This window comes from Rhinolophus ferrumequinum, chromosome 7 (assembly GCF_004115265.2).
Source record: "Rhinolophus ferrumequinum isolate MPI-CBG mRhiFer1 chromosome 7, mRhiFer1_v1.p, whole genome shotgun sequence".
Lineage (NCBI taxonomy): Eukaryota > Metazoa > Chordata > Mammalia > Chiroptera > Rhinolophidae > Rhinolophus > Rhinolophus ferrumequinum.
Window position 1 is genome coordinate 48,129,044 of NC_046290.1, and position 16,061 is coordinate 48,145,104.

Genomic DNA, 16,061 nt, shown 5'->3' on the forward strand with positions numbered 1-16,061 from the left:
TTTGCAATTTCTGTTGGTGAAAAAGTCACAGATACTGACAAATATTACTGTTATTTGTCTATATTAATTAAAGAAAATGCTAAATCTTCAGTTACATGTTTTATACCTCCATGTGTACTTGTTATGGAACTTTTACTGGTCGTGGCCTACAATTAAGAAGAGGATCATCTACCTGTCCCAAGTATCATAAAAAGCAAACTTCTGCATACAAATACAGTTCCTATTATGAGAAAACTGCACTATTTCAGACTAAAAGAAGTTTTAACAAGGAAATTAATATAAACAAACATCATTTAAGATGTTGAACTCTGCCCAAAATATATTTTGGCCCCAAATAACTTTATGTAGCTTCAATAATCTTCTTGAATCATTCTGAATAACACCTGACAATTTCTGAAAATCAAATCCACACCAAAAGTATAAAGATTTGCTATTATTCAACTGACAGATTTTAAAGAAAGCGTTGTGCCAGGCACTGGGAATCATAATCCAGTAAAGAAATCTTCGTTCAAAATAATGTGATGGCAGAGTCCTCAATAGTCCTCAATGATAACACTACTGAAGTGTTACAGAACTTTGCAAGAACTTATTTGATTATAATTACTTTATGATCGAAGCATATTGTAATGACGTTAACTTAGCGTATAAAACTGATTCTTTCCAAGTCTTTTAAATAGTAAAAACAATTTAGTAACTTGAAAATATTCATGTCTCCTCCACAAAAGATTTACTTTTACATTGAACTTGCAAATATAACAGGAATCTGTTTTAATAAGGAGTCTATATAATTCTAGATGCAAACCGAAGTTAGGAAACCATTGTACTAAAGGAAATCCTTCCACCTTGAAATAAGAGTGGTCAATTACTATTTCTCTTGTAATACAAATCAAAGGCACAAAACAAGATAAAAGCACATATATGAAAGCACATATATGAAAAGGTTAAATATATAATATAAGGTAGTATTTAGGCTATAAGATTAGTGTGATGACTAAAGAAGAGGACATGCAAAATACCCAGCACAATGCTTTCCATGTAATAGTTGCTCGGTCCATTTTTTTTTAATTTTTATTCTTATAGTTAAGACGAAAAGATGAGTGATTCACTGAAACGTTGTGGCCTAGGTTAGGCCCAGAGGAAAGACAGACTTTTGATAGTGGAGGAGGGGAAAAGACATTCTACAATAGATAATGGACAATTCAAGCAGTTAGACAAGCAGCCAAGTTGGTATAGGTTCATTCGTGTTCATAACTATTCCATTTCTGAGACAATCATTATGCTTAACAGTTTCCCAAAGTCTGAACCTTTTATATCCATTGTCCATTTAGATTGCTAGCACCAATATCACAATAGCAATTTCGCTGCCTTTATGTATGACTCCATTTAAATGTCAGATCAACTATCAAAGTACAGGGAGTAAGCAGTTAAGAAAATGAGATGTAATAAACCACGTGTCATATCTGTTTACTTGAGCACAGCTCTTTTTCTTGCTTTAGAAGAATGGTTCTCAAACTTGAGTACGCATCGAAATCATTGAGGGTTTGTTGAGACAGAAGACTGGACCTCATTACTCAGAGTTTCTGATTCATTAGGTCTTGGGTGGGGCCTGATAATTTGCATTTCTAACAAGTTCACAGCTGAAGCTACCGGCCTGGAGATCATAGTTTGAGAACAAAGTCCTCTGCCATATCTTCCTCTTTCTTATTTTAATACTTCCTTGTTTTGATGTGGCACATTTTCAAGAAAGGTTTGTTGAATGTTTTTGTATTTTACTTTTTATTATGGGAATTTTCAAATATATACAAAAATAAAAAATAAGATAACAAACGCCACATACCACTATTTAGCTTCAACAGTCAGTCATTAACTCATGGTCACTCTTGTTTTAACTATACTCCTCCCTGCACCCTCCACTTCTGCCAATACACATCCTCTCAAGTGGATTATTTTGAAGCAAATTCAAAACGTAATTTCATCTGTAGATATCTGAGTTGTATCATTAAAGTAAGATCTTTTAAAAAACCACAAGGAGTAACTTTTTTGAGACTTTTGTATTTTAAAATGCTTTCATCTGACTTTGTATTTGCTTAGTTGTTTGGCTGGATACAGAATTCAGTGTTGAAAATAATTCTTCTGCAGAAAAATGAAGGTATGGCCCATTGCATTTTACCCTCCAGTATTGCTCTTGAGAAGTCTACAGTCATTTTGAATCTTTATGCTTTGTGGGTTTTTTTTCCCCCCCCTGGAAGCATCCAGGACCTTCTTCCTTCTCTGTTGTCTGACTCGCCACAAAGATGTGTCTTTAATATGAGTCTTTTTTCAACTATCATGCTGGGCCTTCGTTGGCCTTTCCAATGTGAAAACTCATGTCCTTTATTTCTATAAATTTTTCTTGTGTTCTTTCACTGATGATTCCTTTTTTCTCTGTTCTCTCTTCCTGGTGCTCCTGTTGTTCAAACATTACAACTCTTGGGATGGGATGGGGTGAAGTGAGATCTCAGTAGCCAGTTTGCATACCTCCCTTAATTCCCCTTTATTCAGTATGATTTCCGGCTTTCAATTGTTTCTAGTGCCTATTCCCCTACTCTTTAGCCCAGAGACCACTACTTTATCTTCTCTATAAACCTCCCATCTTTTGTTAGGTGAGGGATGGGGCAATCAACCAACCGCCCAGAAAGAGTGAAGGAAAAAAATTTGGGGATCTGACTGCTTCTTAAACTGATATTCAATGTATCCTCCCTTTGAACAACTTCCACCCAAAATTCTTATTTCAAGAGGTATCTGGTACTGTTAAAGTATTATGTGATTGAGATGTAAATCTAGTTCTAAGCTTTCCTAACTGATTGCTTAGGATTTGAGGTTCTCAGATGTAGTAACTCACTTAGCCCCTGTCCGTATGTTTTCCAGCTTCTAAAATGCTATCTTCTATTGGATAGCATTTCTCACCTTTTGGGTTAAAAAAAAAAAAATTAACCCCTTTACTATTTTTTTTTTGTGGGGAAGGAGATAAAGTAGAATCATCTTCACCCGGATGAATTTCCTAATTTTGAAAAAGCCAAAGGAAATCACTTGAAGTCTTTCACAACAGGAGAAAACTCACTTTATGCTTTACATGTAAGTTTCCAGGAATCTTTACCCAGCCCTGTCTCCAGGCCTCAAGACACTATCACTTTAGAGATCTCCTTCATTTCTGGATGAGCTTCAACTGGTCATGGTTTCTTAGTCTTAGTTCCTTATAGTAAATTTGTAAGTGGTCTTTTAAAAGTGATGTATCCTCACTAGTGGAACAGTACATTTTTAAAAGAAATACTTGTTGGATAACATATAGTCTCTAACCTGGGGACCAAGAGAAAATGTGTCATTCTCTATCAGCCATGGTTTTCTTCCTTTAGTGAACAGACGACAGAGGTCAAACCTACACAGCACTCACTCCAATGCAGAAACTCAAAATCAGTGCAAACTTCCCTGGTGAATTCACCACATGATGAGTTGTTAGGAGGCAATTTAAAATCTAAGGCTTTGTTACTTTAATTAAACAACAGTATGCCACTGTAAACCCAAACTAAAATTTTAAAAAATTGTGAGAAACGTTGCCTCTACAAATAACCTAGGAAAAAAAGTAATAATAGTGTTGGTATCTTTGTAACTACACTAGGAAAATTAACAAACAGAAACAAAAGATTTGGACATATCACCAAAGAGAGACAAATAACAAGCAGATTAAAAGACGTTTAACATAATTAGTTAGGAGGAAAATGCAAATTGAAACGAGTGATCACTGTATACATGCTAGAATGGTTAAAATAAAGAAAAAAAAGCAAGTGCTGACAAAAATGTTGAGCAACTGGAATTCTCAAACATTTTTGGTAGAGAATATAAAATGGTACTGCCACTTTGGAAAACAGTTTGGCAATTTCTTACAAAGTTAAACTTACATTTACCATATGACCCAGGAATCCCACTCCTAGGTATCTACTCAAAAGAAAAAAGGTATATTTACTCAAACCCTATATGCGAATGTTTACAGCAGTCTTACTTATGGTAGCCCAAAGTTAGAAACAAATACATATCCATTAAGTGGTGAATGGATAAACTATGGTACATCTATGCAGTGGAATAGTACTCAGTAATAAATAGGAAAAAGTTGGAGATACAAGCAACATGAATTACTCAAAAGCATTATGCTAAATGAAAATCCAGACACAAAGTACTACATACTGTATGATTCCATTTATATAACATTCTGGAAAAGGCAAAACTACAATAACAGTAGCTGCCAGAGGTTGGGATGGGGGAGGGTTAACTACAAAAGGGTAAGAGAACTTTCTGGGGTGATGGAAATTGTCGATATCCTGATTGTTGTAATGATTACATGAATGTATATACATTTCTGAAAACTATTAACTGTACACTTAAAAAAGGTGAATTTTACTGACATAAATTATACCCCAATAAATCTGATTTTTAAAAAGGTACAACATGGCATTAAAAAAAAAACATCAGACAGTGGAACAAGGTAAAAACAGTCTGTCAGGAACATGCAGTAAGCACATAAAAAGTTAACCGCTATTCACACACACACACACACACACACACACACAGAGAAATAAACCACTTGGTAGGTGGAACATGCTTATAGGAAATGCATGAGAATCTGTTCAAATATGACATGCCATATACCCTGGCTCTAAAAAGTCAGCTGCGTCTTTGCCTCCTATAATAAAAGGCTTTGCCAGCTTCTCCTACTCTTTCTTTTCTTAAAACTGTCGGCTTTATTTCTAATACATACATTTCACAAAATAAAGAAGTTTGTGTGCCTACTGTGTACCAAGAACTGTGCAAGTGCTTTTATGTTATTTCATTCAATACACATAATCATCCCATGCCTAAGTTTCACCCCACCTTTAACCAGTTAAGGAAGGTGAAGCTCAGAAAAATTTAGTAATCTGCATAAAGGTACCTCTGGTCATAAGAAGCAGAGCTAAGTCTAAACTTACTGTGTTTCCCCGAAAATAAGACTTCACCGGAAAATAAACCCTAGTATGATTTTTCAGGATGACATCCCCTGAACGTAAGCACCAATGTGTCTTTTGGAGCAAAAATTTCCTATTTTCAGGGAAACACGGTAGGTATGACTTCAGAGCCCCTGAATAATATTTTAAGCACTTTGGATATTAATATAAAATGCTAAATAAAAACACTAAATAAAAACTGGTGTATATGAAGCTTAAAAGACATTCAGAAAAACTATGAAAACAAGCCTCTTACTATTTCAAACATGCAAATCTAAAAAATTACGTATATTCCTTGTTTTAAGGAAATTTGAACGCTAAAATACAGACCATATTTATTACAGATTTAACACAAGACGTTAATAATAAATCACAAATTTTAAAGAGTTGCTTTATAAATATTTAACAGTTCTGTTCCTACAAGTCTTAACATAAAATAAAATGCATCTGTACACATTTTTCCTATGCTCAGTGACATGTGATTAACACCAGATGGGAATCAGGAGATTTGGGTTCTAGTCTTAACTCTGATGCTCTGTGTTACAGGTTTAATTGTGTGCTCCCTAATTTATATGCTCAAGCCCTACGTCTGTGTACCTTAGACTGTGATTTTATTTGGAAATAGGGTAACTGGAGATGTAATTAATTAGGATGAGGAGGTCACATGGGGGTAGAACAGGTCCCTAATCCAATATGACTGGTGTCCTTATAAAAAGGGGAAATTTGGAACACAGATACATACACAGGCAGGCGGCTATATGAACACGAATGCAGAGACTGGAGTAATACATCCATCTATAAGCCAAAGAACACCAAAGATTGGGAGCAAATCACCAAAACAACAGAAGGACCCAACCCTGACAACACCTTAATCTGGACTGCTATGCTCCAGAATTGTGGACAATACATTTCTGTTCTTTAAACCACCCAGTTTGAGGTACTTTGTTAAATTGCAACGCTAGCAAACTAACACATTTTGTAATGATATAATTTGGAGTAAGTTATTTCAACATTCTAGGTCCTGCACTTTAACAGGTATCCTTTTGATATTTTCCTTCTTCCAAAATTTCTTAGCAAATATTTTAATTATTTCCTACTATATTCAAATTACTCAAGTTACATTATTAAAGTTACATTCAAGTTACCTAAAGATGCAAGACAGTATTTCCAAATAACTGCTAAACAGATACTAGTTTCTCAAGACATTAATTTTACTAGTGTAAGATTCTAATTTGTTTAGAAATTCACTGGCAAATGCTCCTCAAATGAGAAGAATTATCAACTTGTATCTTATCTAGTGCTTTTACATGTGGCATATGCCTTCCTCTCTTCCTTCCTTACTAATATAGTTCAATATAGCAAAATTGCATACTTGATAAAGGCCAACTTTTGGATTTCTTATTAATTTGGAGTTGTTTATATAAAAATTATTGATGGCAATACTCATCTTTGGTGATATCCAATTTGATGAACATCATTCTATATCATAACATTTTATTTTATAATTCCACACTCAAAAACTTTTTAGATATGACTACTCTTAATTTGGCACTTTTAAAAAATTTTATTTATTTTTATGGTTCTCTTCAATTTTGAACACTTCCTTCCCTTGCTTTTACATCTCTTTCGGCTTCTTTAAATTTGCCAGGGTCTTCCAACTACTTCTCTTCCAACCCTTAGTTACCTAAAGCTATTTGGCTTTGATTTTTTTAAAATAAAACAATAAAGATTTTTACTGCCTTTCAGTTTTCCTTCTGAAAATATTAAAACATGAAATTGGTGAATAAATTTCTCTATAACCAACTTATGTTAAGAATTATAGGAATTCCACTCATTTGGTAACTAAAGAAGTTCTATAAAGTATTTGGTATACAAAGTCAGATACCTAAGATGAGATTTGGGAATACAGAATTTAGGCATACCATTTCTAAAGGCATTACTATTTATTTCCATTAAACAAAAATATCTCTATCTACCTAATTTCTGAAACATCTCCTAATCTCAGTAACTGCAAATAAACTACTACTTTAATCTATACAATGAGATCTTTGGCAGTTTAAGGAATTGGTTGATGAACTGTTAGCAATACAATTTTAAACACGGTACAAAAAGAAGGAATAGACAAACCAATTGAAGAGGAGTCAAGAAACCTCAATAAACATAAAATATAATAAAGGTGACCTTTCAAACCAAGAGAAAAGGTGAGTTATTCAATTAATAGTATTAGAATACATGGTTAGTCAATTGGAAAAAAAATAAAAAGCTAAATCCCCAGATCACTCCTTACACTAAAGTAACTCCCACAGGAATCAAAATTCAAATGTACATCATAGTTGAAAATATAGTTACATTTATTTAGAGTAATAGTCTTTGATGGGAAACACCTATATAAATACAACTAAATACAGACACTATAAAGAAAAACTTCAACAAGGGTATGTAAAAATTTTAAATTTCTGTAAGGCTTAAAAAGACTGTAAAATAAGAAGAAATAGAGAAATGACAACCTGGGGAAATATTTGCAACAAATATGACAATAGGCCGAATATCATGATATAGAGAGCTTTTACAAATCAATATGGAAAGAAATGTGCAAAGAGATGAACAAGCAATTGGAAGAGGAAAAAAATGTAAATGGATTATGAACATATGAAGTTACTCAACCTCATGAATAAAAAATGCAATTTAAAATAAGATACCATTTTTACCTAGCAGTTCGACAAATACTTTAACATTTGCCAAAATCCAGTGTCTTCAAATACTTGAGGGTATGGAGAAATAGAAACACTCATACACTATTGTTAGGAGTGAAAAGTGGTATTCTTTTGAAAGAGCACTGACAATAACTATACAGAAAATTTTAAATACGTGTTTGTTCCAACAATGTTTGTAGTAAAACAAAATTAGACATTATCTAAGTGTCTCCCCGCACCTCCCCTCCAAAAAAGAAGAGCTTAAATACTTCATTAGAACTGATGGTCTGGCTAGGTCTTATTTTCAAAGAAACATGGTATATGGCAAGTTTTGTAGCAGGGACTGGGTCTTAAGCAAATAACTATTAAACTATAATAATTGAGACATTCAACTCTTCTACAAACATTTATTCTCCACACAGATGGCTCATTTGTCACAAAGTGAAGGAGTACAATGGTTTTCTTCTCACTCACTCACTTCCAACTCTTCATATTAAGAATTGCCAGGTAACAAATAAATTCTTGTAGAATGCTTCATTCCTTGAAAGTATTTCACCCAATTTATTACCACATAGCCAAAGAACATTATTTGAATAAATTAAGAATGATTTAATTATTAAACTAAAATAAGAGTGACCTAACAATGAATTTAGGTTGTATCAGAAAAGATGGGCTCAGATACTAATATGTGTTAATGAATGGTTATAGTAAAGTCACAACTCTTCAAGCCCTGATTTCTGCATATATGAAAACTATCAATTTCATAAGTGTCATGTGAGCAAATTCAACATTGATATTTATTCTTTGTCTTCAGAGATGAAGTGACATATATAATGGCCCATATTTAAGAAAAGTAAAAGATGCCTACTTAACAAAGATCAGTATCACATTTTTAAAATTTAACTCAAGTACATACCATTTTTCCCTGAAAATAAGACCTATCTGTACAATCAGCTCTAATGTGCCTTTTGGAGCAAAAATCAATATAAGATCTGGTCTTCTATTATATATAAGACCCAGTATTATATTACATTATATTAATTATATATTATATTGTATTACACTATACTATACTATACTATACTATATTATATTATATATTAGACCTGGTCTTATAGTAAAATAAGAATAATAAAATAAGTAAAGTAAAATAGTAAAATAAAATAAGTATAGTAAAATAAGACCGGGTCTAATATTAATTTTTTTCTCCAAAAGATACATTAGAGCTGATTGTCTGACTAGGTCTTATTTTCGGGAAAACACGGTATTCTATTTGTAAACTTCATTCTGATAAGCTCACTAAATTCAACTATATTTAGTAATTTGCTTGGAATATATAACAATGATCTGTGAGCAAGGAACAGATTGAAAGCTGAAGAAATACAGGAATATAAATGCTAGTGTTTCTCATTACCACCTGTTCCACTGTATCTAAGACTACCACTCAGATTCTGCTGCCTCACTGATCTTTTTACCTTCTCTACTGCTACTTAATCCAGTGAACACTCCCATGAGGTCTCTTCCTAACCTCTCTTTTCAGAGTATTCAAGTTGTTTCACTTTCCTACCCATTTCTTTGACCATGTACCACAGTGAAAGTTCTGCATGCAAATACAGGTATAACAACAACAAACTCTACAAAGAACGTATTTTTTCCTGAAATGACGCAATGTGAAAGATTAAAATTTTTTCTTTTGCTCAAATAAGCCATGCACTATTACAATCAACCATAATTCAAGACAGAATAACTATATTTAACTCTACACATAAACTAGCATGGTACCCTAAGTAAACAAAAAAGATAAAATTTCATTCCTTCCTATTTTCACACCAGCCATTAACATATTATTTTCAAAGAGTCAAGCATTGAAATTAACAAACATGTCAATATGCAAAAGGACGGGAAGAACGTAGGAAAGACACTTCAAGAAAGTACACTGCTACCCACTATTCTGTCCTCTAGTATAAGTAACATTCCATCTTAAGCAAAAAAAACCCAAATACTAAACTATATACAATTTCAAAATACACTATAATCTACCACATACCAATCAAAATAAATACTGAGCCTTTATGTTCAACATATTTTTAAAAAATTGTCCCTAACAATGGAGAGTAGTTATTTTCATTCTTAACACTGCCAAACAATTCCTCCATTAAGTTTTTCCATCTCAATAATCAACTAAGCTTTTGTTTTCAAACTATGAATGTCCAAAAGTGGCAGAATGTACGAAAAATTATGGGAAAATAATGTAAGATTTTTTTAAATGAGTAACATAAACATAGTAAGTCAGATATAGATATCAACACAGACCCAAAGTACTTTTTACTTTTATAAGCAATATAAATTCTGTCATAATGTGAATTCTATTTGAATGTATCAGTAAAAATCTATGATTAAGTTTTAATAGCCCCATTGTTAGATTTTTAACTACATTAGCTACCTTAATTGACCTCCATTTAACTGACCTGCCTTAACTAACACTTTTTTTACCCCTTTATTAAATATGCAATGATATGCTGACCACTCTCAACTAGTATGCTATTTTTAGCATATTCTGGCACTTCTGATCTCACTAGTTAAGTTATATGTTGGTTGTTTCCAAACCTGTTTATGCCAGTTTACGTGTTGTACTCCTTACGTAACTTAATTAAATATTATGTAAGTGTATGGAATACAAGTGCAAATAGAGATGTTTCTACGTAAACTAACTTGATTACTCAATAAAGGTGAGTCATTCTTTCAAAAGGTATTACATTAGATAAAGGTGAGACATCTATAAAATAATAGGAAAAATCATGAAGAGCCAGAAAGAATCTATATTTAGGGTTTTTCAAAAGTATCTTTAAGCTTTTATTCCCCTGTAGAGAAATCAAAACTGGAAATTGCAAATCATGCATTATGGATATAGTTTACACAAGAACAACTTCTCTCAACTTTATATTCAAAGAGATAGTGTTCGCTCTACATCAAAAAGTTGTTGGCAAGTAAACATAGGTTTATATATTTTAAGTTAGAATTTTAAAATGTTAAGATATGGTTTTTTTTGTAATTTTCCTGCTTTAATGTTTTCAATAACCTACCAAGTAACTGTCCCAATCTCAATATATATGAAGCCTTCCAACATCTTTCTTTCTGAAGGCCTTGTTTAAGGGCTTGCTATACCAAGTAGATAATTACATGTCATTATTAACAGTATGCAGTAATAAACACTCTAAAATAACTTTATGGAAGAAAAGTATTAGACTGTATGCTCCACAAGGGCAATAATATTTTATCTATTTTGTTCACAGATGTATGCCAAGCACTTAGAACAGTTCCCAGTGTGTAGTTGATGCTCATTTATTTACTTATTTATATATTATTTGTTGAATGAGAACAAAACTTACCGTGATGACAGCCTTGCTAAGACAGATGGATCCTCTGCAGCCATACTCTGTCTCATCTTCAGATTTATAGTAACTCAGAGTATTATTTTTCAAAACTACCCAACGGTCCTGCCACCCATGAATGTAGTTTGTCCACTGGGGGAAAGAGGGGAGAAGAAAATAAAAAATAAAAAGTCAGTATTTTAGAAATCCAAATTTTCTGAAATAGCAATGAATCTAACTTTAAAAGCAAAATGTGAAAAGTTCAAATGTAATTATAAACAGTAAAAATGACTATAAAAAGGGGAAAGTTGATGTTTTCTAGATTGTATGATTTTCAGTATTTCTTACAAAATTATATATATATAAACTTATATATACAAATAAAATACATATAATAAATATAAATAGATATAAATAAAATATAAAATTTTCTTCTAACATTTGAGGAGTACAACAGAAGTAGATTTCAGTTAAAAAATTCTGCTTTGTTTCTGCATAGCAAAGGAAATCAACAAAACAAAAAGACAACCCACCAAATGGTAAAAGGTGTTTGCAAATGATACTTTCAATAAGAGGTTAATATCAAAAAACATATAAAGAACTCCTACAACTCAATACCAAAAACAACTAGATTAAAAATTGGGCAGAGGATCTGAACATTTTTCCAAGGAAGACATACAGATGACCAACAGGCATATGAAAAGATGTCTACATCATTAATTGTAAAGGAAATGCAAATCAAAACCACAATGAGATAGTACCTCACACCTGTTAGAATGGCTATTATCAAAAAAGACAAGAAATAACAAGTGCTGGAAAGTTTGTGGAGAAAGGGAACCGTCATACACTGTTGGTGGGAATGTAAATTGGTACAACCATTATGGAAAACAGAATGGAGGCTCCTCAAAAAATTAAGAATGGAATTACCATATGATCCTGCAATTCCTTTTCTGGGTATTTATCTGAAGAATATAATAACATTAATTTGAAAAGATATATGTACCCATATGTTCATTGCAGTATTATTTGCATAGCTAAGATATCGAAACAACCTAAGTATCCACTGATGGATGAACAGATAAAGATGTGGTGTATACACACACACACACACACACACACACACAAAATCTTGCTGTTTGCAACAACATGGATGGATCTTGAGTGTATTATGCTAAGTGAAATAAGTCAGACAGAAAAAGACAAAATCACATGATTCACTAATATGTGTAAAACAAAAAAGTAACAAATGAACTAACAAAACCAAACAAAAACAAACTCATAGATATAGATTTCAGAATGGTGGTTACCAGAGGGGAAGGAAGGTGCAGGGAGAGAGAAATGGGTCAAGGGGATCCAACTATATGGTAATGGACATAATTTATTTATACTTTTAATGGTGAGCATGCACTAGAGTATGCAGGTACTGAATTATAATGTTGTACACCTGTAATTTATGTTATAAACTAATGTTACCTCAATAAAAAAATTAATTTAAAAAATTATTCTTTGTTCTTTGTGTGCTTTCATCCTCTCCTGCTCACCGTCTTCATGACACTTAAATTGTTTTGGTCCCTGCCATAATTAACATATTCAATAGAAATGTTAAGTTTGATTATAGGCTCTCATTCTCCTACAACAAGTAATGCATAAAACCTTCTAAGTCAACAGAAGTATGAAGCCTATCATGGCCAAAACTGTACTTCTGCTGTTAAGTTAGTCCTATACAAAGATTTCTGATGTTCGTAACTACATCAAAGTAAAAATACTAGATCATTAATCTTTAGTGAGTCTATGTCAACTTCCTTTTTTCCTCACAGAACTCAGTATTTCGTACTTAAAATAGTTATTTTTCAAGTTTCCCTGAGATCCATTTTTCAAACCCCAAAGTAATAGTACAAATATAAAACTGGTTTTCAAAAACATACTTGGATTATCTGTTTCTAGTTCATATAAACGGTTTCTGTGTTGCTAAAGTCTTGCTGCACACTGAAGATCACAATCAATAAACTTGCAACAGCAGAAATCCATCCTCTATGGAATTCTTGATTTTGCATATTTTTATGCTCTAGAGGTTTTAAGTATAGACAATTCCAAAACTATCTGCCAAAAACTAATTCAAAATGGATTGTTAAACACACACATAGTGCACTGGCTCAGGCTCTTTACCCATTGAGAAATCTTTACTTTCCTATTCCCTAATTCAGCATATTTGAGATGGTTCAGGTCTTACATCTTCTAAGCCCCATCTTTACAAACCCCTCCCTGAGAGCTCATCCTGCTGGCAATTTAACGCATTCTTTCCTAGGGACTCCCTAATCACCATTTCCTTATTTCTAACTCCCTGCAACTTACCACCACTTAGGCTCCAACTTGAAATAATGATGCTTACATACAAAATTGAATTTACCTTCTCCTGTCAGGTGCACTTCCTCCCTATGTTCCCATTTCCTTGACTTCTGCGCTACTGGTTGAAGACTATTTCCTTGACTTCTTCAGTCATTCAGACACAAACCTGGCTAAGGGTTTGTGTATTGTATGAACAGAGTAGGGAATACAAAATCAGAGACTCAACTGCTTCACTAGTTGTGCGAGGAGTTTTGACAAGCTGTTTAACTTTTGTGAGCTTCAGTTCCTTTGCCCGTTATTTGAATGGCTGAATAAAATCATGAAGATGCCTACTATATTCATAGGAGATACTCAATAACTGATGGTTCCTTCTCAATCTTTAGAGCCCATCACCAGCTCCTATTCATCTTTCCTTCATATTAAACCTTTACATTTGTCTCCCCTCCCTATTTTCAATTAATCCAATCAAATTATTAGGTTCCTGGATTTCTGAGAAGGCTCGATAATCTTACCTCTAGTATCTTCTGCTTTTTATTTCATAACTTACATAATCTTATTTAGTAAGCATGTTTGCTTACTTATCTTACATATTAATCTCATTGAAACTTCAGCTCCAAAACTTACATGAACAACTCCCCATTGCCTATAAATTGTTTAGACTGGCATACCTTATTCCTACCTCACTTTCAATTATTGCCCCTCAGAAGGCTAGTAACTGTGGGACTATAGTGAAGTTACTTACCCTGTTTCTCTGTTAAACTCTACCTCAGACTTGTTAACATTAAGTAAGAACAGACTTAGAACACTGCCAGGCACATAGTACTTTCTAAGTTGGAGGCAGAGTTCCACATAGCTAATGAAGCTTAACCTTCAGCTGAGCAGCTCACTAGAATAGACAGACTCCTTCCAAAGTGACAGAAGAGGCCCCAGCAATCTGCGTCCACAATTTTATATTATTTTCTTACACAGGACCCAATAAATTATGTAAGTTTCAGCACACATTACTCAGTAAATGTTAAACTATTATCATACCTAAAATGCAGATTTTTGCCTTTCTCTATCCTTGTAAGTTCCTTCACTCTTCCCACTTAACAAAGAGAGACAAGGCAATATGCTAGACACTGCAAGAGAACCCAAGATTTCTGCTCCCAACAGTTCAGCAAGCTACATTTTCAAAAGAAAAAAACCAAACACCTACCTTTTAAAATAAGAATGAGAAGTTACAAATAAAACGCTATGGGAATTCAGGGAAGGAGATCTGGAATGGTTGGTGAAATAAGAAAAGGCTTCATGGAAAGAACAGTACTTGAGTTGGACTCTAAAGATGGACAGAATTTTAGCCAACAGTTAGGTGTGTGGAGAAATAAAAGACATGGCAAACCTCAAAGGATGAGAATTCAGAAGAAGCTGGATGCGATTTATTTTACTCAGTCTTTAGTTGCTCTCAAGTCCTACTAAGGCATGAAGCTTTTCCCAACCATGATTAATCCTGATATTTGTTAGAGTAAACTAGAATTATTGTCTATCCAGTGTTCCTAGAACCTACGTGCTTAAGAATAAATTCCATAAAAAGATGTTTCATAAGTATTTTCATGTATTTTAGATTACCATATAGGAAAAAATAAACAACTTTGGACTGGTTTAAGAAACAAATCAAATTGGTAGTGGGACATACCTGAATTACTCAACAGAAGGAAAAAAAAAGATGCTGAGTTCTAACTTGTGCTTAAATTACCAAATGAATACAAAGGGCTCAAAATATATATTACTTTAAATTTTAAAACATGTATTAAATATAAAATACTCTTGATTAAAAAGTTTCCAGAAAACATTACATATAACCATAAATTGTTATATTTCGGGGAAATAATAAGAATACCACCAAAACCTATATTCCTGTTGATCTAAGCATGCAACAAAACTGAAGTTACTTAGCTACCACAGAAGTGGTCAAATACCACATTTCTATGCATTTAAATATCAAAGAGATAGTCTTCCATTTATTCCACATTTCCAGAGTATACCAACTACACTGCTCTGCATAAGGTGAATACTCAGAGCACTAGTGACTCTTTCCACCAGTTACAACAATCACCAAAAAGTGTCAATGGGTCAAACGCACAGCTTGTTTTGTAAAATACTTAACACTACCACAATACTAAATCTGAAAGTCTGCTTCTCATCTAATGAGAAAAGTGATGAAACTACCAGAACCACTGAAAAGTAAAGAACCCATTTCATAACAATTGCATCTGAAAATGTGTATTTATTATACAATGTGTTCAACACAGATTCCTGAATCACAAGATACATTTAAAGAAAGCCTAGAGAGCTTCCGTTCACTGAAAACCTTTCAATGAAATTCCAATAATGATCACAGTATTAACACACTGTAATTTTTCTACTACGTAAATAAGGGTTAACACTTATAAACCTTAGTGCTGACATACTCATGCCCTTCTTAGGCCCTTTCTCATCAGCCTTTTGAAGACAATATAAAAATCTAACATGAAACAATTCCAAGATGTCCAAATGCTTAAGCCAAGTATGTATATTGGAAGCAGGGTGATTTCTTAATAGCCAGGAGCTGCACATGACCTAGTATCTCATGACCAGCTTGTTGAGAGGCTGGCCCCAGC

At 33.2% G+C, this 16,061-nt stretch overlaps 1 protein-coding gene across 2 annotated transcripts in view; it reads right to left on the bottom strand.

The window, feature by feature from the left end:
• Positions 1-16,061, bottom strand: part of CERT1 (ceramide transporter 1) — a 92,659-nt gene that overhangs the window by 74,806 nt on the left and 1,792 nt on the right. For both annotated transcript variants that reach the window (XM_033110050.1, XM_033110051.1), the window contains one exon: positions 11,095-11,229. In XM_033110050.1, the coding sequence (XP_032965941.1) occupies positions 11,095-11,229 (135 nt within the window). The remainder of the gene's footprint in view (positions 1-11,094; positions 11,230-16,061) is intronic.